Below are 26,527 nucleotides of genomic sequence, written 5' to 3' on the forward strand. Positions count from 1 at the left end.
GCCAGACTGGGCATGCTCCCTCAGTTGGGCTCAGATGCAACAGTTCTAGGTGTTGCATCTTGTCTATTTCTTGAACCAGGAACTGTTTACTTTTCCCTGTGACATTCCCGTTAGGAAGAGAACGGCCTCTCATAGTCCAGAGAGGTTAGTGTCAGTGTTTTGTTTAAAAACTTATTAAACATGGCTGGGTTCAGTGGCTCATGCCTGTAACCCCAGCACTTTGGGAGGCAGAGGTGGGTGGATCACTTGAGGTCAGGAGCTCGAGACCAGCCTGGTCAACGTGGTGAAACCCCATCTCTACTAAAAATACAAAAAAATTAGCCAGGTGTGGTGGCACGTGCCTGTAATCCCAGCTTCTCAGGAGACTGAGGCACGAGAATCACTTGAACTGGAGAGGCGGAGGTTGCAGTGAGCCAAGATCGTGCACTGTACTCCAGCCTGGGCAACAGAGTAAGACTCTGTTTCAAACAAAACAAAACAAGCATAAATAATTCTTAAACAATCTTTACAAAGATATAAGAGGACTAGAGCACACAATTCTAGAGCATCAAATACAAAGATACAAAAGGACTAGAGCGTCAAATACAAGTGAATATGCAAGGTATATTAACAAAACATACGAACGGGATTAAACGGATGACTCTGCCCCCAACGATTTTCTGTTTGGCTCACAATGTAGTTTCCCTGTTTAAGACACAAACAGAAAAGGGTTGACAAGCAGAGCCCAGAGGATGCCAGAGCTGCAGCACAAGTGGGGAGGAAGACACCCTTTCTTTGACTCCTTTCCGTTGCCCTGGCACCTTCTATTCCTAAGGACCTTGTGAGAGTTGTCACCTTCCCAGCTAATATCTAGCTGGTGAACTTTCAAGTGAAGCCAACATCTTTAATTACTGGGTAGGAGAGTTGGCTGGACACATGGCACATCTCTCTCCCAAGACCTCACTCCACCGGAACTATCCAAAGAACTTTTACTTAATTCTGTGGGAGCACTTAAATTTATGCCCCATTAAAGTTCCCTTTTGAAAATTACAAGCTGAAGCCACATCTAACAACTATGATGTTCTCTGGATCCCACGCACATCCTAAAAATGGAAAATTCATTTCATGGTCACAGAACCAATAAAAAACATGACTTCATTTGAAATGCCTACATTTTTTTAAAAAACCAAATTAAATGATTTCAGGTGTTTATAAAAAACTCATTAGGTTTATAGCATTCTACAAACACTGGACACGCTCTGAAAAGATTCTCTTACGTCATAAGAAATTACAGCTTAGACTGGAGGCCAATTTTTTTTTTCTTCTGTGAGATTTGCTTTTAGTTTCAAATTTAGCGTTTCTTTTTTAGTACCAAGGTCAGAGTTGGACCTCTTAATATTTATGTTCTTACTCATCTTTCATTAGCCACAGAAAAAACAAGTGATGCTAGTTTCCTACCTCCAGACTTGGTTACATAAATGACCCTGGGTGTGACCATCTCGGATGAGTCTGTAAGTCAGTCAACAAACACGAGTCCCCACTGTGTGCCAGGTAGGACCCAAGTTCAGTAGGAAAAGCTCATACAGTCATGTTTCTATTGAAGGTCAGAGTCCCAACCTTCAAGTAACACGAAATACATAGCCGAATTAAGACATCCCTCAAGTTCTGGGAGAACTTGTTTGGAGGGCTGCCCCCTTACTTTTTACCTGGCTTTTGATGAACATTCTTAGGGGAATCACTGACATAAACACAAGGGCCAAGGACCCCAGCTCTACCATTAAGTTCCCTAAACAGTCCATGACATTTAGTGAATACAGGGATCTCTGGGCTTGTGCCTGATGGTCCCCACAGGATCCTGTAAGGAGCAAGGGCAAGTCCAGATCTGTAGCTGCTGGGGAGCTCTCACGCCCTGCAACAAAAGGCCAGAAGTGGGTCCTCTCTTAGGAAAGCTTTGCAGCAATGAGGGTTCTTTACGGACAGCTAGGCATGGAGCCTGGCACAAACTGCTGCCTGACACCCAGGGCTGTCCATGCCCTGGTGCCAGCCTTTCAGCCACCACTGCCCATCCCTATTCAACTGCCCCACAGAACTCCTTGTTTTCCCTCGTACATGCTTAAAGCTGCCCCAGCTTCCAGCTCGTTGCTCATGCTGCTCTGTCCGGGATGTCCCTCTTTCTCATTTCTCTTCCAATTCAGGTACATTTTCTAAACGCATTTAACATGTCACAATCTCCACGGAGGTTCCTCTCATTCATCCCCCGACTAGAAGTTTCTCTGTCGCCTCTGAATTCCCCATACATTATCTCTCTCTCATCTTCCTATTGTTTATCACCTTTTAACTTGTATAACAGTCATTTCTTTTCATCTGTTACCTTCCCTGTAAAACTGAGAAGTACAAGGGGCTAGAGTCCAGGTTTTCTTGATGACTGTATTTCTAGCATCTAGCCTAGTAATTCCATAGTTTTAAAAAACCGGGTTCTGCACAGCCCCAGGGTTCTAGAAAGGTATCCTAAGATCACCTGGTAGGGGCAGAGTGGGCAGGGACCCAAGGAAGGCCGCTTCCCCACAATATGTGCTTTGGTCAGATAGGTTTTGAATTGAACTCTTCTATATATTGGGATTCATATAATTCTTTTAAAAAGGATTCTTCTAGAGATAGAAAAAAGGAAGCCACTGTAACAGATATTGTCAAATAAATTAATAAAATTACACTTAATACCTGTAGCCCTTTCTCCCTCAGGGATAACGAAATTCAATGATTAAAAATGAATAGCAAAGGTTCAGAGTGGCTGTCAGTCGAAGAACATGGTCAAAATAGAGGGCCCTTTCTTTTGTTCTAAACAGAACTGTACCAAAATTTTAGTTTTACATTAAAATCAAGCTCTGAATGAGTTACGTTTAAGGTGTTAAATAGAACTGGCCTGGCACCTGGTTCTGGGGTGTGTGTGTGTACACATTAGCACATCCACTATGCTTTGATCTCAAAGTAACTTCAGGGGTATAGGAGAGAGTTGTAAGTAAGGCTGCTGCCTCTTGATTTTCCTCTGCTTCCCCTCCCACCACCAAATAAATTTACTCTTCCTTCAGTCTTCCCCATCACAGTAAATGACAATAATATCCATTCTGTTGCCCAGGTTAAAAATCTAGGCGTTTTCTTTGATTGCTCTCTTTCTTTCATGCCCAACATCTAATTCACAAGTAAATATTGTTGGGTTTACATGTGAAACAGTCTGAAGCAGTCGTCCCTCTCTGCCAGCCACTACCAGCTGCCGCGGTTTAGGGCCTCACCACCTCACACCTACGTTACTGCAGTCGCCTCTTCTCTGCCTCCCACCTTCCACTCTCTCCTCCCTATAATCCGTTCTCCGGGCAGCAGCAAAAGTCATGTTTAAAACTCTACTGTTAAAAACTCTCCAAGAGGTTCTCATCAGACATAGAGTAAAACTCTAATTTCTAACTGGTCAAAATAATCAAGCTAGCATGTATATCTCACTCCAAACTAAACAAATTTGCTCACTCTGATAATCTTCAGTTGGGGAGTTTTAAGAAAATAAAGTAGTGGATGACTGAGCAGAGAGACAGTAAGACTGGCACCTCATTCAAAAACAGAAATGACTTACGGCTTCAGATTTGGGAGGCACTGGAGGTGGAGGTAGGGAAGTATCTGAAGATTTCATTGCTGCTCCCAGAGTCCCAGGGATGGGAAGAGGAGAAGTTGCACATTTAGATCGGACAGAACCTCTAAACTGATCACATCTGCTCTTCTCGCTCAGGGAGCGAGTGAGAGGCTGATGGCTGGGCTTGCCTTCCTCCAGCCACAGCTCTTCATAGGGAAGTTCTGACTTTCCCGGGAGGCCTGCTGATTCTTCACTAGCTTCTGGGAAAAGGTAGTCGCTCCCACTATCTCCAGAGTCCTGGTAGGGCAGGATGTCATGAGGAAAGGGGGCCCAATCTCCCCCCAGGTCCCTGCAACCATGAAGGTTCACCTCGCTGTTGCCATGGAGATTGTTGCCATACACACAGACCGAGAGTCGGTGGAAGGACTGAGTGAGCTCATCGCGGGCGTAGCTGAGGGAGTTGGGCACGTGGTTGTGGCCAGAGCACCGGCCCTTCTTGGGACTCTTGCAGTCCTCATTCCAGTCGGTTTTCACATCACGGACAGCCCGTGAATACTCATCGATGTCGAACTGTTCTTGGCAGATACCTAGCCAGTGATGGACCAGGGTTTCGGGCCATCCCTCTCCCTTCACCAGGTGTTCTGGGAGGCTGAACTTGGGGACAGTCAAGTGCAAAGGAAAGTGCATGGGGAGGATCTTGTTGTTCCGCAGCACACAGCAAACCACCACCGTCTTGGTCTGGATGTTCACAAACTTGTAGCGGTGCCCCTCCCGGATGAAGTGGAGGTCGTATGGGTTTCTCGGTGGAGGGCTTGGCACAGTCACATTCACAGGAAGCCTAGTCTTCTCCACAATGTTGCGGATGGTGTGTTCGCCCTCTTGCATCTGAAGTTCCAGGGGACTTCGGGTGCTAAACCTGCCCTTGCACTGGAATGGAAGGCTAATGCTTTCGTTGGTCCGGTGATTCATGCAAATGAGGCATGGCATTTTGCCTTTTCCCAGCTTGCTGATGGAATTGAGCTTCCCAATTTTTTTGAAGATTGTGTTGAGTCGTGACTTTTCCTTGAATGTCTTTGCATAAAGGATTTCTGCTTGCCCCATTAGAGTGAGTTCATCCCCAGTACACAGGGTGATGTTGTAAACTTCAGTGTCTTCATTGCATTCACCTGAAGCAACCTACAACATAATAAAGCATATTTTAGGTTCATTTCCTTTGATCTACTCATGCAAAGAAGAACTTCCTATTAAGACCCACACAAATACATACACAGACGAAAATGCTGTGCTTTTCTTTAACACTAAATTTAGACACTTGGTTTTATTTTTATTATACTTATGTGGTTAACAATAACTACTATTTGTTCAAGATGATATTAGTCTAGAATTTTATAAACATCTCTTTTCTTTATATATGCAGAGTAGTCTATCATATGGATACTAACAGGGACATTGTAATTTTTTTTCTTTTTTAGTTATAAATGTTTTCATGAATGCTGATGTAGAAAATTCCTTGTTTTTTATTATTTAAATTTAAATTTTTTACTTTTTAAAATTTTACTAAATTTTTAAAATTTGAAATTGAGATAAAGAACTTAAAAATGTGGTATTTCTCCATTTTAAAAAAATTATACATCCATTATTTAATTGGCAGAAATATTTAAAAATACAAATTTAAAAATGAACTTCTATGCTATCTTATCACTAAAGATAATCTGTCAAATATAAATAGAAAAAAGAAATAGAATTGATTCATCTATCTCAGAGATACAAACAGATACATATATACACAATTCTGTTACCTGAGTTTCTAACTGTATCCATTTCCCCAGGGCATATACTTCATCAATAGTAATACTAACCTAATGTATTCCATTTTGTATGAATGTGCATTATTTGACTAGCTCCCTACTCTAAAATAAAAATATAGATGGATTTTTTCCAATGTCTAGCAATTACAAATAGTACTGCAATGAACTTTTTTACAGCTCAATTATTTCCTTAGGATAAAGTACCAGAAAAACTGCAGGGACAAAAGCTATGCATATATTTGTTTTTTGGTTTTGTTTTGTTTTTGAAGACAAGATCTTGCTGCCCAGGCTGGAGTGCAGTGGCATGATCATAGCTCACTACGGCCTTGACCTCCCAAGCTTAAGGAATCCTTCCACCTCAGCCTCCCGAGTAGCTGAGACTAAGGTGTGAGGCACCACCCCTGGCTAATATGCATATATTTGAAAGGTCTAATATGCACTGCCCACTGTGTTTTCATCAATGTTATACTTATTTATACTTTTATCACTTTATGAAATTATGACTCCCTATACTCATACTGAAGTTTATTTCATGTTTACCAGTATGAGAGATAAAGCATCCATGCTGAATTAATTTTTTTATTTTAAATATATTTATTGGTATATTCATTTTTCAGTATTTATCTAATTATTTAGATCTCTTACTGATTACTTTTTATGTAAATGAAAATGTAATTTATGCTATGCATTTTTCCATTTGTTGTTTGAATGGCAATTTTATAGCTTAACTATTAAAGTTGTCTTTTTTAAAATGTAGTCAATATTTTCAAAATTTTCCTTTGTGATTTCATTCTTGGGTGCTATGTTTCTAGCCAAGATGATACAGATTCATGATTCTGAACCAGGAGTGATTGTACCCACTAGGGGGCAATGTTTGGAGACCGTTTTGATTGCCACGACTGGGGAAGCTGCTGTTTGCATCTAGTGGATAGAGGCCAGGGAAGCTGCTCAATATGCTATAACGCTAAGGACAGCTCCCCACAACAAAGAATTAGCCAGTGCAAAAATCTCAGTGGTGCTGAGGTTGAGAAACGCTGGTATAATTGCCAGTGTTTTCTTTTAATACTTTGCTATGTAGCTCTATTTTTTTAAAAATCCGAACCCAACAGGGAACGTTAACTCTATTTACTCTGGTGGATTATTTAAGGTAGGTTTGCGTGTGTGTGTGTGTGTAAATTAACTGAGTGTTGAGTACACTTCCTAAATAGCCATCCCTTTCATCACTAATTTGAAGTGTCACTTTTATTGTATACTAATATTATATACTTTTGTATCATAAATGTAAAATATATAAAGTATTATATACTAAGTTCATAAAATACATTCAAATATATACCCATATTTGCATTTATTTGGGGGCCATTTATCTTAGTGACCTTTCTATTTTCCCACTTTAACTATATTGTTTTTAATTTGTCTTCATCTTACATTTTCAGATCTGATAACAAAAGCCCTGAATTGTGTTTATTCTGACTCAAAAAGTATGTGGATGGCAGAAAACAAGAGAAATAAAGTCAAAAGTCAAAGGACAGACTGAAATATTTGCAAAACATATCACAGATAAAGAGCTAATATTTCTAATATACAAGTAGCTTTTTAAAAGTAAGGACCTGAGAACATCCTGGCTAATGCAGTGAAACCTGTCTCTCTTAAAAATACAAAAAAATTAGCAGGGCATGGTGGCACGTGACTGTAGTCCCAGCTACTTGGGAGGCTGAGGCAGGAGAATCGCTTGAACCTAGGATGCGGAGACTGCAGTGAGCCGAGATTGCGCCACTGCATTATTGCAGACTGGGTGACAAAGCGAGACTCTGTCTGGAAAAAAAAAGAAAAAAACAAAAAAACAAAAACAACCACAAAAATGTTGTAGAAAAATAGGCAAAATATATGAAAAATTAATTAACTAACAAGATGTACAATGGCTTTCAAACCTATGAAAATATGTTGAACTTCTCTCCTTATAAGAGAAATGCCAATTACAATTATACTAAGATACCATTTCTCACCTAACACATTGATTAAAAATTCAGAAGCTTGACATCACACTCGGTAAGGCTATGGGGTAAAAAGGATCCTTGTCCATAGCTGGTGAGAATACAGCATGATACAACCTGTGTGGTGGGGAATTTGGCAATATCAAGCCAAATGACATATGCATTTATCCCTCCATCCAGCAATCTACATCTAGGAATTTACCCTGAAGATATTCCTCCAACAATATGAAAGTACACATGTATAAGGTTATTCATTGCAGCATTATTTGTCTTTGCAAAATATTGGAACTCATCTAAATGCTCAAATATAGGAGGCTGACTGAATAAACTATGGTACACACACTTCCTGGTACTATGCAAAAGACAATGAGAATAATGAATCCAAGGAATGGATATGAAATTACTTTCAAGAATATATTGTTAAATAAAAAAAAGCAAAGTGCAAAAAAAGTTTATACAGTATACTTTTTTTTTTGTTTAAGAAGAAAGGAAAAATTAGTATATACATTTTCTGTTTATTTTTGTTACAAAACAAAAACAAAAACAAGCACAAGGAAAAACAGAAAACAATGTAACTGGTTACTTACTGGAGCTAGGGACAAGGGAGGAAATGAAACCTTTCTGAGTATACCTTGCCACAGAGTTTTGACTTCAAGGATGTATGCTAATGTGCTACATATTTTAAAAATTAGGTCAACAAGAATTTTTTTTTAATTGTAAGTTCTGGGATATGTGTGCAGAACGTTCAGGTTTGTTACATAGGTATACATGTGTTTCATGGTGGTTTGTGGCACCCATCAACCCATCATCTACATTAAGTATTTCTCCTAATGTTATCTTCTCTCCCTTAGACACCCCCCTCCAACAGGCCCCGGTGTGTGATGTTCCCCCTTGTGTCCATGTGATCTCATTGTTAACTCCCACTTATGAGTGAGGACATGCAGTGTTTGGTTTTCTGTTCCTGTGTTAATTTGCTGAGAATGATGGTTTCCAGCTTCATCCATGTCTCTGCAAAGGACATGAACTCATCTTTTTTTGTGGCTGCATAGTATTCCATGGTATATATGTGCCGCATTTATCCAGTCTATCACTGATGGGCATTTGGGTTGGTTCCAAGTTTTTGCTATTGTGAACAGTGCTGCAAAATAAATCTCTCTTTATAGTAGAATGATTTATAATCCTTTGGGTATATATCTAGTAAAGGGATTGCTGGGTCCAATGGTATTTCTGTTTCTAGATCCTTGAGTAATCACCACACTGTCTTCCACAATGTTTGAGCTAATTTACACTCCCACCAACAGTGTAAAAGCATTCCTACTTCTCCACACCCTTTCCAGCATCTGTTGTTTCCTGACTTTTAAATGACTGCCATTCTAACTGGCGTGAGATGGTATCTCATTGTGGTTTTGATTTGCATTTCTCTAATGACCAGTGATGATGAGCTTTTTTTTCCTCATGTTTCTTGGCCGCATAAATGCCTTCTTTTGAGAAGTGTTTGTTCATATCCTTCACCCACTTTTTGGTGTGTTTTTTTGTTGTAAATTTAAGTTATTTTAAAACTGAGTGCAAATGGAAACAAATGCAAAATTCAATTGTTTTTTAAATCAACAAAATAACCACTCTGGGGAAAGAGAAATAATCCAAGTAGCTTTGGAATGCTGTCTGATATGGTTTGGTTGTGACCCCAACCAAATCTCACCTTGAATTGTAATAATCCAGGTGAAGATAATTGAATCATGGGGGCGGTTTCCTCCAAGCTGTTCTCGTGCGAGTGAGTTCTCATGATAGTGAGTTCTCACGAGATATCATGGTTTTATAAGGGGCTTGCCACATTGCTGGGCACTCATTCTTTCTCCTGTCACCCTGTGAAGAGGTACCTTTCTCCATGAGTGTAAGTTTCCGGAGGCCTCCCCAGCCATGCAGAACTGTAAGTCAATGAAATCTGTTTCCTTTATAAATTACCCAATCTTGAGCAGTTCTTTATAGAAGTGTGAGAACGGACTAATACACTTTGACCATATAATGCCAGTAGGGAAAAAACACCAATAAATACTCTGATCCTTTTGGTAGATTTGTTTTTCATAGGGATATGGGTAGAACAACTCTGAATCAAATGTATGTGTATTGTAAGATTGAATGAATGGGTAAATATATTGATGTCTTGGGAGTACAGAGATTTCATTTTGGAAGGAGAGACAGAAACATGGAATGAAGAGCAGGAAAGGCAAGACAGAACTCCTTGGGGTTTGGATTGAAATTAGAGGTATCCATATCAACTCACACTTTTCAGCAGTTATACACACAGACACACATAAACACACACACACACACACACACACACACACAAACACACACACACAGACACACAAACGTATATCTTAGTTTTTTCCTTTCCAAGCAACCAGAAACCGCCCAAATCATTCCCCACTAAAACGAACCAGGGCTCCCTGGAGAAATTATGAATTCCAAGGGTAGGGCAGAAATGGTACAAGGTGTGCTTGGAACATTTTGTCGTGCCAGAAAGTAAGGTGCTCATAAGATGATGAGAACATGCCAAAAAGACACAGCAACCAGCCTAAATGAGCTCCTACTGCTAAAATCTGGGACAATTTGAGCATCACAATAAATAAAGACCACAATGAATTATAATCTATTGAATAAAACAGGAATACCTAAGTCCATGCTGATAGCAAAAAGATGACAAACAAGGAAGACTGGAAAATCATAATTTTGCAACTTATTATTTACTTCATTATTTATTACTATTATACTTTCTACTATTATAACTTTACTATAGTAAAAAATCATTTTATATAAGAATCATCAATAGATGCCAAATTTATAGGAGTTTGATTAAGGAGGTTATATGCATGGTCTTAGTGTCTTTTCCCAGAATGCTTATTCACTGCAAGGGGAAAAAAGTAACTATACAGTGGAGAATATACCTTGGACAGTACCTTGACCAGGTTATCAAATTTAGTATCACCCAAGAGAGGCATACTGACATCCTCTACCTCTGAATGTGACTTCCTGAGAAGTTCATGACCTTGCTTATGTACCATTCTAGCCAAAACTATTATGGAAATCTCATCATGAGGAAATATCAGACAAACCCAAACTGAGAAATATTCTATAAAATACCTGGTGTATATTCTTAACAAAATGTCCATGCCAGAAAAGACAAAGAAAAGCTGAATAGCTGTTCCAGATTAACATGAAATAAAGAGAAGTGAAAAGTAAAGCAATAAAGTACACTTTTGGGACATTCGGCCAACTTGGAATCAGGACTATAAATAAAAGTATTGTTATCACTGCTAATGTTCCTGAATATACTGTGTTTACATAAGAAAAAACCCTTATTCTTAGGAAATATACACTAATGTATTAAGGGGTAGGGGACATAATGCATTCAGAAAAAGGTAAGTTATATTACGCATATGTGTATGTGTATATGGGTGGAGACTGGGGAAACGGGTAAAACAAATGTGTTAAAAAGACAAAAGTTGGTGAATCTGGGTAAAGTGATAGGGTGTCCTCTTTTTAGTCTTGCAACAATTCTTTAGAACTGAAATAATTTAAAAATGAAAGGTTGAAAAATGTGGCTTTTCCACATAAACTTTAGAATCATTTTGTCTATGGTTTGTAATGATAATTTTATTGTAGTACATTAAATCTATATGGTGTTTTGGCAAGAAGTGACATCATTGTAATAGCATTTCCAAAGAGGCACATAATTCTCATCATTTATTCAGATCTTTTATTTCCCTGATTAGTATTTAATTCTGCCTGCATTATCAACCCCTGGACACTGCTGTTGAGTCATAGTTGTTGAATACGTTTTACTGCTATTCTGCATGTCCAGTGTCTTACTGTAATAGTTCTTTTTTTCAGTTACTTCTCTTGGGATTAGGTGATTATATCTTACACAAATGATGAAAAATTTAGCCTTATCCTTTCAATTTTCATCCATTCTCTCTCATAACAGAGTGGTGGTGGTGACAGTGAGCATTTTAGTGTTTCAGATTTTAATGAGAATATTGTCAGTGTTTTAATATAAAAATATGAGAAGTTTGTTTAAGATATTCTTTATCATGTAAGTAATGTCTTTCCAATACTAGTTTTCTAAAAGTTTCCACAAATAAAATTTTTAAAAGTTTTAATAAAATGTTGATTCTATATCCAATTAAGATGGTCATATGTTTATTTTTGTTGTTGTTGTTGTTTTGTTTTTGAGATGGAGTCTTGCTCTGTCACACAGGCTGGAGTGCAGTGGCATGATCTTGGCTCACTGCAACGTCTGCCTCCTGGGTTCAAGCAATTCTACTGCCTCAGCCTCCTGAGTAGCTGGGATTACAGGAGTGAGCCACCATGCCTGGCCCATATGTTCATTTTTCACTTCTCTAATACACTGATGATATAATAGATTCCCAAATATTTAAATAATTCTACATGCTTGAAATAATCTCTACATAATTATAGTACACTTAAGACAATATTGTATAATTCTCTGATAGTACCTGATCTATGATGTGGTCATCTTTGTCACAGATAAGACTGGCCTACAGTTTTACTATGTATGTTTTATCAGGTTTTGGTATCAGGCTTACATTAAACCTAAGCTTGAATTTTTTTCTCACGTTAATAAAAATGTCTGGGTAAAGTAACTGACAATATTCATACCACATACTGAGTGGCGATCAGCAATATGTGTTTAGAAAACTAGGAAAAGCAACCTTTGTAAATAATTTCTTACCTTCTATTCTAGGTCATCTCTGTATAATTTTAATCTTTGGAACAAGTAATTTGTCAATCAACATTAGTACTATAAAAAACAAACAGCTTTGTTGTTTCCATAGTGAAGTGAATTTCTCTGTAGGAGACATTATAAGTACAGAAATGACAGCACAATATTGTTTTAACGGGAATATATACTGCTAAGGCTTAGAGTCCATTTTGGATGATTCAGGTAAGTATTGCTATTATTTTTTTTAACAAGATCTCAACCTAACTGTGTTTACTTTTAGTACTTCAGTATTCATCTGGTTCTAACATAGATGCTAGGAATCTAAATTCAAGCCTAGGAAGTTAAATAAATTTTCCCTTTTTTTTTTTTTTTTTTTTGAGATGGAGTTTCGCTCTGTCGCCCAGGCTGGAATGCAATGGTGTGATCTTGGCTCACTGCAACTTCCACCTCCTGGGCTCATGTGATTCTCCTGCCTCAGCTTCCCAAGCAGCTGTGACTACAGGCATGTGCCACCATGCTCAGCTAATTTTTGTATTTTTAGTAGAGATAGGGTCTCACCATATTGGCTAGGGTGGTCTTGAACTCCTGACCTTGTGATCCGCCCGCCTCAGCCTCCCAAAGTGCTGGGATTATAGGCATGAGCCACTGCGCCCGGGCGGCTTTTTATTTGGAATAATTTCAGATTTGCAGAAAAGTTACAAAGGCAGTACAGAAAGTTCCTGTATACCCTTTACTTAGCTTCTGTTAACATCTTATGTGACCATGGCATGTTTATCAAAACTAAGAAATTTACATTAGTACAATACTGTTACATAAAGTACAAGTTTTATTTGGATTTCACCAGTTTTTTCCCATGAGTGTCATTTTGATATCCCAGGATCAAGCCAGGATACTACATCGCCTCTAGTCCTCTGATCTGTGAATTTCTTGGCTTTGTTTCTAAGGCTTTGACAGTTTTGAAGAATATAGCTTAGGGTTTTTGTTTGTTTAGAGCTAATATATCATGTGTAAATGACAGTGCTTGACACATACAAGGGCTTTCCTTTCCATAGGACCTGCAGTTTCAAGTTTTCAGTTATTATTTTTTTTTTCTCGGCTTTTTTTTTTTTTTTTTAAAGAGACTGGGTCTTGCTATGCTGCTCAAGCTGTATTTCAATTTCTGGGCTCAAGTGATCCTCCTGCCTCAGCCTCCCAAGTGGCTGGGACTAGAGGAACAGGCTGCTTTGCCTGGGTCCTGGTTTCAGTTATTTTATCTCTTGACTTAGGTCACCAAGAATCATCTGCTATCAATTTTAGCTTTTGGTTTATCCCTAAGGCTTTTACTTGCAACCAGCATCTAGTTAAACTTATAAAAATATAGATCAAAGGTCAGTAAACTACTACCCACAGTCCAAACCTAGCCCAAGACTTGGTTCTGTAAATAAAGTTTTATTGGGACACTGCCACACCCATTCATTTATAAATAGTCTATAGCTGTTTATACGCTATGATGGCAGTGCTGAGTAGCTGCAACAGTGACTGTACAGCTTGCAAACTCTAAAATACACGCTCTCTGTTCCTTTACAGTAAAACTTTGCTGATACTGGGTATAGATGGATGAAAAGAACCATGGCCTTTGGAAACTGACAGGTACAATACTATTAGCTAAACTACAAGCTGAGTTTGAATCTTGCCTTTACAGTGTAGTGACCACAGACAAAATGCTTTTAGTTTTTTGAGCCTTAGGTTCCTCACCTATAAAATGGAACACCACCATCTATTTTGCAGGCTAAGTGAATGTATGTAAACAAATGCTTACAGTGCTTGGCACATGGTAGGCTCTCAATAAATGGAGGCCATCGTTACCCTATTATTTTTATTAACAAACCATTTTACTTCTTTAAATTGTTTCACATTGCCTTTCACATCTCTGTATTTTCACATGGATTTCTAAGTTTTCGTTTCCTACTGTGTTCAAGCCCAAACCACTACTTCCAAGCATTATCCTTCTCTCTGTACTGAATACTGTTCATGTTTTTATTGACTATGTTATCCCAGAATAAAACTTAATGCCAGAATAGAGCCTGAAATATCATTACAATTATATCCCAAAGGATGTGAACATACGGAAATAATTCAAAATATACCGTTTTAGAATAGTCTAGTCTGCAAAACTCTCAGCTGCACTGTTATACTTCCTTTTTATTAGAACTTCGTGAAAAACTTGGCGAGTCACCCATTTGAATAAAGATGGAGACAGGGATGGAGACAGGGATGAAGATGCAGACAGGGATCTGGAAACTAAAAAATACGTTTCTATCTGTTTAAATCAATATTTACTAAATTTTTCCTAATTTATCTTTATAAACATACACCTTCCAGAATTAAGAAATAAGTCTAGTGAAGTACTGCACAGCAAATGAACTGAAAGATAATGTTCACCAGTCTTTGAGACTCATATCAGACAGTACACATACAGAATAAGCAGATCAAAGTTATCCTTACTAAATGTCACTATCTGGGCACATTCAACAGTTTTGTCTACATTTTCGTGTAGGTGTGTACTTCTTAAGTAACTTACTCCTACTCTCATACATAAAAATGCGTAACATACGTGAGAACAATCTGCAATCCCATGCTTCCAACTCTGAAGTCATTATTAATGCTAACAATTAGCCCTGAATAAATTATAAAACTAACGTACTGACCAAATTTTGTGGTCACTGCCAGTGACAGATGAAAAATCTCATAAATAACTGCTCTTTCCTTAGCAGTAGAGCCAAATCGTCTCCTCAGGTTTCTACAGATGTAATTTATTTGCATAATTTCTTTCCTCTTTTTTTTAATAGCAAAAGAAACAATGCATTCTGTCTAAGTGCTTCCGTATGTGTGTCTGGTTAACATTTCCAGTTTCAGTGTTTCCTGAGAGGAAGTAATTCGAAGTGTGTTATCTAAACAACTCTAATAGGTCTAATCCAGGAAACTATCAGGGTTTTACTTTTTACTGCTCATAATGCCGCTCAGAATTAATATCCCATGGTCAAGAAACATTTTAAAACACTGACGTAAAATTTTAAGCTTGTGGACATGCACACATTCTCTCTCTCTCTCTCTCTCTCTCTCTCTCTGAAGGTTCTGGCAATAGGAAATCTGTTCTGTAACAATTGTTCTAATAACAATTGTTCAAACATGTAAGAGGTTAAAATTCCAACTCATAAGATAAAATCAGGAATGATCTGATTGATATATAGGTTATATAGACAATATTTGATTAGTATTATGTTATGTCTTCCCAAATTAAATTTTCATTACTCTTTTTATTTTAGGAAAATGACAGCAAATGAAAGAAAACTGCATTAGGAGTTAAGATAAATGTTAATCCTAGTGTTTATATATATATATATATATATTTTTTTTTTTTAACACAAAATAGGGCAAGAATGACAAGTACAATGGCAAAGGTTTCATTTGTGATGCCACAGCAGAGGGCTTGCCAACTGGTAGTTTTTCAGAGGGCCCAAAATCTCAGATGACAAAAAAAGCACAGCTATCTTCAAACATTGAAATAATTAACCTCGCAATTGTATCCAATTTATCATTCTGAATGGATCTTGAAAATAATGACATCTGACTCACCCTAAAGGAAACATATAATTTTGAAAAACTGGAAAATAAAAAGTGGCTACATCTAAATACATTCCATTTTCATTTTAAATATCCCTTTTCACATCTGACGAAATTCAGATTGCGCAGGAATCAGTAATTTCTGACCTCTCTGGACCATAGCCAAGAACGAGGCAGTGAGCTAACCAAAACGATGGGATGTTGCTGATGTTAGGGCTTATGGTGAAAGCCTGTGAGGTCCTTAAATCAGTGTACTGATTCCTAAAACTCCACTAAACATGATTGCCAATTTACAGCCTTAGCAAAACTGAAGTGAAAAATTAAACTAAAAATAGGGACTGTTAAGAAAGATATTCTGAAAAAGACACAAGAGGCAAAGAAGACAACAAACCTTTCAAGGTTTTTAAACAAAAAAATTTAAAAAAATTAAATTATGAGACCATAAAATATCAAATTCTCAGGGCTGATGGTCTCTACATATAAAGGCAAAAGTTATACTCATCTCAAGTGGGGCTGAGTGCTTTCATCAATTATAAAACAGGAGACAGTGGCAAGTTTAAATTTTGTTCAAGTACTGTCTTTAAGATAGCAGAAAATGTATTATAAAATACTGAAAGGAAATTATAGTCATTTTGGACAAAATTCTGTTAACATTCACAGTTACTCCAAAAACTGGCTAGTTAGAACTACTCATGCCCTAAAGACTCCAGAGAGTAGGTAGAAAATGCTGGAGCAAGTAATTCTTACCCATTTTGAAAAATCACAGGAAAAGATGGTCTCTCTGACATTATTATAAACTTAAAACGCATGATTCTTTTTCTGAATTCTTGAGACGGAAACTAAGAATCACATTTTAAACGAGGAATGGTGAGTTACAACTGAACTACACTCTGGAAACAAAACAAAAAACCCCGAAGAATACTAAATGTTTCAGTACTACTAGCTTGTATGATTTTACGGGACAACCACAGGATGGCCCATGTACGCAGAGCAAAGTCTAATAAACTGTTTTTGTGTTTTCAAAGACAAAAAATGACCAGGAGGATGGCAGAGCATAAGTAGTTATAACAAGAGTAGAATCACAAGCGGCCCAGTCTGTAGTTTTTTCTGCTAAAATGAATAAAGAAAGTAACATAGGCAGGGCGCAGTGGCTCACACCTGTAATCCCAGCACTTTGGGAGGTCAAGGCAGGCAGATCACTTGAGATCGGGAGTTTGAGACCAGCCTGACCAACATGGAGAAACCCTGTTGGGCAGATCACCTGAGGTCAGGAGTTTGAGACCAGCCTGACCAACATGGAGAAACCCTGTCTCTACTAAAAATACAAAATTAGCCAGGCATGGTGGTGCATGCCTGTAATCCCAGCTACTCGGGAGGCTGAGGCAGGAGAATTGCTTGAACCCGGGAGGCGGAGGTTGTGGTGAGTTGAGATTGCGCCACTGCACTCCAGCCTGGGCAACAAGAGTGAAACTCCGTCTCCCCCCAGTCCCCCGCCCCCCAAAAGAGAAGGCACAGTCTAACTGGTCAGCAGAAGTGAAAAGTCTTCATTTTTTCAGCACTTTTTCAGATGGCAACTTTTAAAAGGGTAACTAATATGTTAAAATAAAAGGCACATGGATTGCATCAAATCTACGACTTTAGAAAATATATTGGCTGCTTTTCAGTAACTTGGAAGTCTTGGAAGACATTCAGAGTTTGGTATCAAGTTGCATTAATCATATTAAACTTTAAAATCTGTGCTTATTTATTCAGCAATGCATTTTAGTCATGTCGGTGTATCTTTAACACTGCTTCAAGCAACAACATAAGACCCCAACCTCTGGTCTGGCTGTTTTATTAATACTGGTTAGCACTCTAAAAATTGTGGGTTAAGACCTTATGGAGTTTGAAGGAGTTCATTCTGACATGTGATGTTTAAATTATCAGAAACTACATTGATATTGATAGAGTGAAAAGATCAAAATAAGTGTGAACAAATGTGAACATGAAAGAGCCAATCCTCTAAGATGGATCCTGAATGGCTAACTGGGTCTAAATTTAAAAGACAGCCAACCAACCATTTGCTGACTGGAGGTCACACATGTGCTCTGACCTCCTGGAAAACCCATGCTTCCATTCAACTTTGGGACTTTCAGAGCTAATGCGAACCAACCAATTAGAACTCACCAGCCTCAGGCAATCAGGGCTCAGCAGCACTAACTAATTGTGTTTCAATCCTTCATTTGCTATATGGACCTGACTGAGAACTTGAGTGGTCACTGTTGCTATAAAACCCGGGACCCTCCCTTTGTTCTCTGAAACTGCATCTTCATTTTACACTGAAGGCTATCTCTCCACAGTCTGCAAATTGTTCATTGGAAGAGTCTTTCCTTCAAATTCCTATTTCAGAGAACTTTTGTTCATATAAGCTGCAAGATTTTATTTTTTAAATACTGGCACCATACTTTACTATTAATAAGATATAAAAAGGTACATGTATAACATTCATAAAAGCTGCCAAATCCTGTGTGTCAGACCATAAATGTTTCAGAAATACAAATGACAGAAGGATTTTGGTTATACTGCACTACATGTCATAATGATTGAACATGTTTGTATTTTTTAAAAAGGACAATAAATTAAACTGTACAAGCTATTGTGTCACAGTGAAAGTACATTCTGATCACAATCTTGGGCCTTATCTCAAATCCACAGAGTGTGATGGAGCAGAGAGGTGACTGGACTGTATTAGGAGACCTGGTTTCTATGTTGGGCTTTGCTGCTGAGTCATTTTGTGGCTTCACATGAATCAATGAAGTCAGCTAACACAGCTGTTTCTCAGTTTTCATATTTGCTAAAAGAAGTAGGATTAGGCAACGTGGAAGGGCCTTTCCAGATCTCAAATGTGATGATGATAACAACTCAAAGTCTGTAAACTTCCTAGTCCTGTTGGATAATTTATATAGTATTTTATCATTTTACTCTTGGTCACGTTTCTTAGTATTGCAAGACTCTAGTTTTTTCACTTAAGTTCTCTGAAACTTATGTTTTCTCCAATTAAAAAGAGGCACCTCTGGGTATACATACACAATGGAATACTATTCAGCTTTAACAAGGAGGAAAATCATGTTATCTGTGGCAACATGAATGAACCTGGAGGGTACTACGCTAAGCAAAATAAGCCAGGCACAGAAAGACAAATACCACATGGTCTCATTTATATGTGGAAACTAAAAACATCACACTCATAGATACAGAGAGAACGGTGGCTGTCAGAGGCTGGAGAGTGGGGAGAATGGGAAGATGCTGGTCAAAGGGTACATGTTCCAGGTAGAATGGGGGAAAATAAGTATTGAGAGGTGATGGAAATGTTAATTAGCTTGATTCAATCATTCCACATTGTATACGTGTATCACAGCATCACTTTATCAATATCCAAAGAAAAGGTACCGCTGAAATCCTTCTCCCCACATCACAGTGGCTCTGCTGCTAGGCACTGACACCCCAGCCCACAGCAGGTACCAAAGCAGTTAATCAGAAGCTGATGCACCGGTGACAGGGCTGTCACCTCAGCTCCTGGCCAGACGATGCACACAGTACGGAAGTGGTTCTGAAGAGGTCGAGGCAGGCAGAGGCGGCGACTGTATGCCACATCTGACTGAACTTCACATTCCTGAGTGGGTAACTTTCTCTAATGGAGACAATGTAAACTTGTTACTTTGCCTCTGGGGAAATCTACGCTGGAACAGCTGAAAGTATGGCTCTCACTAGCTAGCTGGAGCTAAAATAGCAACATTATAGTATCCAGATTAGGGTATTTGGGCTCTCAGACTTGAGAGTCATAATTTTAATGTAGAAAGCTTCTGGATTACATCAGTGAAGACAGGATGCCTCGGACCCAGTGCCAAATCGAAGGCCACCCTTTTCCCCCTCTCTCACTATAACTGTCACAGTAAAGATAGAACTTAAATTAAAACTTAATTGGTTAGTCATTATTTTGATGGCAGGAAATGCAGGCGGGGTAAATTTTCTCATCTTTATTGGGCTGAGTTTGAAAGGCTGGAAGACATTTAAAATAATTCAGTAGTTAGTAGTGTAGTAAGGTCTCCAAAAAAGTATTTGAAGTGAAGGGGTATTTCGAAACCACAACAAAGAACAGCTACTATGTACTGAGTTGTTAACAGTAAGTCACTAGGGAGAAAGTATTACATAAAGAGTAAGCGGGCTAGGCATGGTGGCTCGTGCCTGTAATCTCAGTATTTTGGCAGGCTGAAGCGGGAAGATTGTTTGAGGCCGGGAATTCAAGCCCAGCCTGGGCAACATTGTGAGATGCTCATCTCTACAGAAAAATTTTAAAAATCGGCCAAGTGTGGTGGTGCATGCCTGTAGTCCTAGCTATTCAGGAGGCTGAAGCAGGAGGATCACTTGCGCCCAGGAGTTCGAGGCTGCAATGAGCTATGAGAGCGCCACTCCATAGCTATGAGAGTGTCACTATGAGAGTGTCACTCCAGCCTGAGTGACAAAGCACGTTTCTTCAAGAAAGAGGGAGAGAGAGAAATAAGAGAGGTGAAAAAAAGAGAGAAAGAGGGAGGGAGGGGAGGGATAAGAGAAAAGAGGCCAGGCGCAGTGGCTCACCCCTGTAATCCCAGTACTTTGGGAGGCCAAGGAGGGTGGATCACTTGAGGTCAGTTCAAGACCAGCCTGGCCGACATGGTGAAACCCCGTCTCCAATAAAAATACAAAAATTAGCCAAGTATGGTGGTGCACACCTATAGTCTGAGCTACTCGGGAGGCTGAGGCAGGAGAATCACTTGGACCTGGGAGGTGGAGGTTGCAGTGAGCTGAAATCACACCATTGCACTTCAGCCTGGGTGACAGAGTGAGACTCTGTCTCAAAAAAAAAAAAAAAAAGAAAAGAAAACTGAAACAGTAAGTGAAATAATCTTAAATCTGTGGTGGGAATTTTTTAAATGTGAAACTTAATTTTTTATGATTTTATGTTCTGAACCAAGGATTGGCAAACCTCATCTTACAGGTCAAGATAGTAATAATTTTAGGCTCTATAGGCTATATAGTCTCCGCTGCAACTACTTAATTGTGCTGTTGGCATGAAAGCAGCCACAGACAATACATAAACACATGGACATGGCTTTGTTCCAATAAAACTTTATTTACAAAAACAGGCAGTTTGCCCACAGACTAGTTTGCCAGCTCCCTTACTAGACGTTTGCAAAGTACTTGAGTGCATTACTTTACTTAATTCTGATGACAAATCAATGAGGTGGGTAGTATCAGTTCCATTTTGTAGGTGAAGACACTGTGGGCTCAGGTTGTGTGACCCACCCATGGTCAGAGTCAATGCCTGGGGCAGGGTTCTGAACTCAGCTCTGAGTTCAGAGCCTGAGCCACTACACAGTCCAACTCACTCTTTAGATCATGGTGGCCTGCTTGAAGAAAAATATATGGCTTGAAAATTGTTAGTGCAGCTGTTTTTATTATTAAAAGGAGGGGTATGAGCCTTCAGTTGGAATGGGCAACTCAGAAAGAGGACATTTTCTGACTTTGGAAGTAAACATGAGAAGAAAGGTGGTTAATGAAAAAACTGAGAGAGATAATTAAGAGAGAAAAAGCCTATTATAGTTAAAAAAAAAAAAAAACCCACAAATATGCAGGAAAGCAAGTAAACAAAAACAATATTCTTACCCTGAAAACTAAAAACCAGATGGATAAAGAAAAAAAATGTGAAAGAGATAGGTGACTGCTATTCCCAAACCATGGAATTCCTTTAGCTTTGCAGGGATTAGAGGAGATATAAACAAATGATCAGTGAGAGGTATCCTGCCCACATAGCCTTTTATTTTCTTGACTCTCTCATCTCCATTTTCTGTTTCTACTACCTCAGCTGCTCACTCAAATGGACATACTTAGATTGGAAAATAGAGCTACTCCTGTCATTACCGACCTTACTGCCTAAAGTTAAATTTCAAGAGTTTTATACTCTACCACCACCTCCTATTTCGCATCTCATTTTCTCAAACATATCTATCTCATAAGTCCAATTTTCATTGGGGCTACACTTCTATTCACACTTGGTTAGCCAGTAGCGATTCTTCTTTTTTTGTTGTTTTTTGAGATGGAGTCTCACTCTGTCACCCAGGCTGGAGGACAGTGGTGCAATCTCGGCTCACTGCAACCTCTGCCACCCAGGTTCAAGTAATTCTCCTGCCTCAGCCTCCCGAGTAACTGGGATTACAGGCGGGCACCACCATGCCCAACTAATTTTTGTATTTTTAGTAGAGACTGGGTTTCACCATATTGGCCAGGCAGGTCTCGAACTCCAGACCTCAAGTGATCCATCCGTCTTGGCCTCCCAAAATGCTGGGACTGCAAGCATGAGCCACCGCACCCAGCCCCCAGTGAGGATTCCATGGCTCAGTGCGACCTGTCACTCACTCTAGGGAACACTCCATCAACATCTTTTCTGATCTCTGCTATACTCACTGGGAGAACCTCAACTCTGATTAAACTCAGCTCTTTTTCTACTCTATACCTGCGTCGAGGGAGCTGAAAATGGCTGGAAGAAAGAAAGGGTGGTGCTGAGTAATCTCACTTGAAACTTACCTTGACAAAACTCTAGGACCACCACCCACTGTACTGTCCTGGTTAACTCACTTTCCAGTCTCAGAGCTGATTATTATTTGCTTCCTATCAAGGCCACCAATGACCTTCACATTTTGCTAAATTTCATGGTTAGTTCTCAGTCCTCATCTAATTCAATTACTAAGTAGCATTTGACACAGTTGCTCATTCCTTCTTGATTCTTGGCTTCTGGGACACGATATGCTCCCAGCCATCCTCCTACCTCACTGCTATCCCATCCAGTCTTCTCTTCTAGACCCCTAACTGCTGGGGTACTCCAGGGCTCAGTCCTCAGAGCTCTTCTCCTTTTAATCTTGTCTGTAGGTTAATGCTTCTCAACCTTGGCACTACTGACATTTTGGGTTGGATAATCCTTTGTTATGAGAGCCTGTCCTGTGCATCACAGAACGTTTAGCAGCAACCCCACCTTCTACCCACTAGATAACAGTAACATCCTCCACCCCGCAGCCATGACAATCAAAACTGTGTACAGACACTGCCAATGTCCCCTGAGGGACAAAGTCACTCCTGGTTGAGAACCACTGGTATAGGTAAAATCAACTAGATCCGTGGCTTCAAATGTCTTCCAGAAGATGATGAGTCCCAGCTATATATTCTGAGCCTATTATCTAAGCTCCTGGCCTGCAGATCCAACTGATTCTTGGTATCTCCACTTGGAGATAGTATTAATGCTTGTTTATGTATTTATCTTCTACCTCCCCTACTAGACTAATTTCCATGCAGTGAGGGACTTGCATATTCACCATTCAGCCCCAGTGCCTGGAGTAGTGCTGGGCATATAGTAGGTGCTCAAAATATATGTGCGGGTTAAAGAATTAAACACTTAATACATATGAATTCATTTCATGCAGCTAATCAATGATGGGGGCAATCAAGCAGGTAGTTTTCAACACATCAAGGTATCTTTTAAAGACAAATTTTAGTTCCAAATTAAAAATAACGTTTCATTTTTAAACAAATGTATAAATAGTACTAGTATTCGCCAGTACATTTAAAATTTGAAGTTTAAATTTTGCTACAGTTTGGGAAGAAACCCAGAACTAGAGTTCCCATTCTTTCAATACTTTTGCTTTATTTTATATTCTCATTATGATTAATTTCAGTTTGGACTTGTAAATACATACATCAAAATACATATGTATATTTATTTCTAATAATAATTATGTCTTTTGACTATCATGATGCCAGATAACTATCAATTTTTAACTGCAAGTGCTTTTCTCAGTGGTTTATCCTTTTGGTTTAATTTATGCTGTATCTGAAGTAGAGGACAGAGGGTGAAATCTTCTAAGGAGGTTTGAAATCTTTCTTTAAAAAATTGCTTCTTGGATAATAGCTACATTTATGAGTAAAGAGTATTGTTTTAAATTTTTTCCTACCTTCTCCATGAGAATAACCAAAATCCCATTTCTTTAACTCCTCCCCTGCTTAGTTCTTAGTTCTCACACAGACACAATAATCCAGTCTTTTTTTTTTTTTTTTTTTTTTGAGACAGAGTCTCACTCGGTCACCCAGGCTGAAGTGCAGTGGTGCGATCTCAGCTCCCCGCAACCCCTGCCTCTTGGGTTCAAGCGATTCTCCTGTCTCAGCACTCCCACAAGTAGCTGGAATTACAGGTGTGCGCCACCAGCCCAGCTAATTTTTGTATTTTTAGTAGAGATGGAGTTTCACGTTGGTCAGGCTTGTCTCGAACTTCTGACCTCAGGTGATCCAACCGCCTCAGCTTCCCAAAGTGCTGGGATTATAGGCATGAGCCACCACGCCCTGGCTTAATCCAGTCTATTTTTAATTAAAGAAGACCATGACTTCCAGCCTTTACTTTTGGTCCAGGTAGTATCCAGACAAACTTTTCGATAACTATCCTTAGTTTATTTATTTACTTGTGTGTTTATCACTAAGCACAAAACCTTTTGTGTATATCTTTATGTAAATTTCCTGAGGTTCCTATAACAATCCTTCTTTGAACAGAATTGAATAATGTTTTAATGACTCATGCAAGCTAGAGGTGATGGCACCTTAAAACTCCATAAGTAACAGACTAGAAATATTAAATATTTATGTTTGCACAGCACGGAACTCAACCCAAATCCAATTAGTTTTATGGATGCTATAAGCTCACATTTCACACACTTAACTGTGCCTTTGAACTCTTAAATGATATTCTCTATCAAACACATTTTAATGACTACATTCAGTCATGGTACTCTATATTTAAAAAAGAACTCTAACAAAATGTATAAATTTCAGTATTATCCTCTCAGTCATTCCTGATTTAATACAAATTCACCAAGAAAAGCTGCTAAAGGCATTTTTAAAAAACAGTATACATGAGCAATATGTGACCAAAGATGGAAATGCTACATTTTAATACTGGAGAAAATCTTTAAAAATCACTTTAAAATTTACATTTGATTTCTTATTGTTTATTAGCAAATGAAATATTTTTCTAGAAAGGAGTTTAAAACTACTAACTTTCCTTTCTTAAAAAAACTTCTTTTTTTCATTTAGAGAATTCTAAATATGTTTTAGGGAGAAATTTAAATCATATCAAAACACTAAAGGAATAGGATTTAACTTCTGACCAATGAGTCTAGGTATGTTTAAAAATGAACATGTTTGCACAAGTTTTCACTGTAAACAAATGTAAGCTGTCTTGACCGCTCATATACTAGGGCCACTGAAAAAGTTAAAAATGATAAATATTTTTGTATGTAAGCACAATTTACTTAGTAAAGATTTTTACAAAATATAAAATCTCACTCATCTTAATAATAAAACTAAAAGAGCGTAGACCAAAGCAGCTGTATTTTAGAACTGGAAGAAGAAATGACTTAGCTTAGACAATGAAATGGGCAGAACCATTTCTCCAATAAGGGGCTGTTCTGGACATCTCCTCCCTTTCCTGAAGAGTGTGGGTGGAGTGACTCATCCACAAAGACACTGCTGCATTCTTGGGCCAACACACCATGTAGTCTGTTTTTCACATAGAGTGGATTTCTAAGAAACAGGAATCTTGCCCCCCCTAAACCTTGAAATGTTCAGAGAATGTGATTTAGGTGGACTTTGGGCTGAAATGACATTAAGGAGAAAACCCCTTCAATGTGAACACTTTCTAAAGTATTTTATAACTGTGGGTATTGCTGGAGAAAACGTAGAGGATTTGCAGGCAATACGATGGGCCTGGTTGGTGGCTTGCTTCTCTGGTCAGTTCCTCTTCAGCAGCAAGTCTAGTCAAAGAACCTTGCTCAACATCTGGACGGGGACTGTACTGTCCCTTTAAGAATGCAGAACAAATGGAGCACAGCAAACACTATATAGCTTTTCTCTGGGCGACATCAGTTTTCTTTGTGTATAGTGAAATAGACAGTCCACAAAAAATGGAATGAATACATGCTGACTTCAAGCAATGCTTAGAAACCTCTTCTTTCTCTGTATTTTTTTCTTTCTTTCTTTTTAAGTAAGTGCTTGGTATTCTTTAGTTTCATCATATCCCTTTTGCTCCCAGAAGTGGAGATCTGGCTAAACACTGTTACATATTAGGAAATGAAGTCCAAATTAAAAAAAAATATCACTTATCTGCCTCAACAGCTACAGTTTTGAACTCAGATATCAGTTTTAAATTCTAACAAAAGATAATGCTAATAAATACATAAGTAGTCAGGGAGTCGGGGCAGCTACAATATACGTGGTTTTTGGCTACTGCCACTAACCCATTAGGAAGGTGAAACTCTCCTGGGAGACACAGATGAACACTTACTGTGTACATCCAGACTTGAAAGTTAAATTATCTTTAGTGAATGTAAATATTTGGTGCTTCAAGAGCTACCTTCACGTTGAATGTGATATCCTCCATGACGTACACGCGTTCAGGAAATGCCTTAGCCACCTCCTCCACACTGTTGAAATATTGCACTGGCTCCTTTATATCTCGGTCTTGTTCCAGCAGCTTGAATTGCCCTAAAACATATGATAAACAGAAGAGATCTAAGATGTTTATGCTGGACTGCTGTTACCACGGCAACAGCATCCTCTCTCTTTAGTCCAGCCCTTCCTTGTCAAAGATTCCTGTTCATCATTAATTTTTTTAAAAAAGGCGTTATGGTTAGGTTCCATCAAACTAGAAGGTAGAGAGATTTTAAAATCA

General features: G+C 38.7%; 1 protein-coding gene across 1 annotated transcript in view; it reads right to left on the reverse strand.

The window, feature by feature from the left end:
* The window catches only part of GAREM (GRB2 associated, regulator of MAPK1), a 172,897-nt gene that overhangs the window by 17,850 nt on the left and 128,520 nt on the right, over positions 1 to 26,527 (reverse strand). Inside the window, exons 3-4 of the mRNA XM_011974387.1 lie at positions 26,210 to 26,340; positions 3,599 to 4,771 (exon numbers count right to left, since the gene is read on the reverse strand). Coding sequence (XP_011829777.1) covers positions 3,599 to 4,771; positions 26,210 to 26,236 — 1,200 coding nt within the window. The 5' untranslated portion in view covers positions 26,237 to 26,340. The remainder of the gene's footprint in view (positions 1 to 3,598; positions 4,772 to 26,209; positions 26,341 to 26,527) is intronic.

Source organism: Mandrillus leucophaeus, unplaced genomic scaffold (genome assembly GCF_000951045.1).
Source record: "Mandrillus leucophaeus isolate KB7577 unplaced genomic scaffold, Mleu.le_1.0 Scaffold145, whole genome shotgun sequence".
Classification (NCBI taxonomy): domain Eukaryota; kingdom Metazoa; phylum Chordata; class Mammalia; order Primates; family Cercopithecidae; genus Mandrillus; species Mandrillus leucophaeus.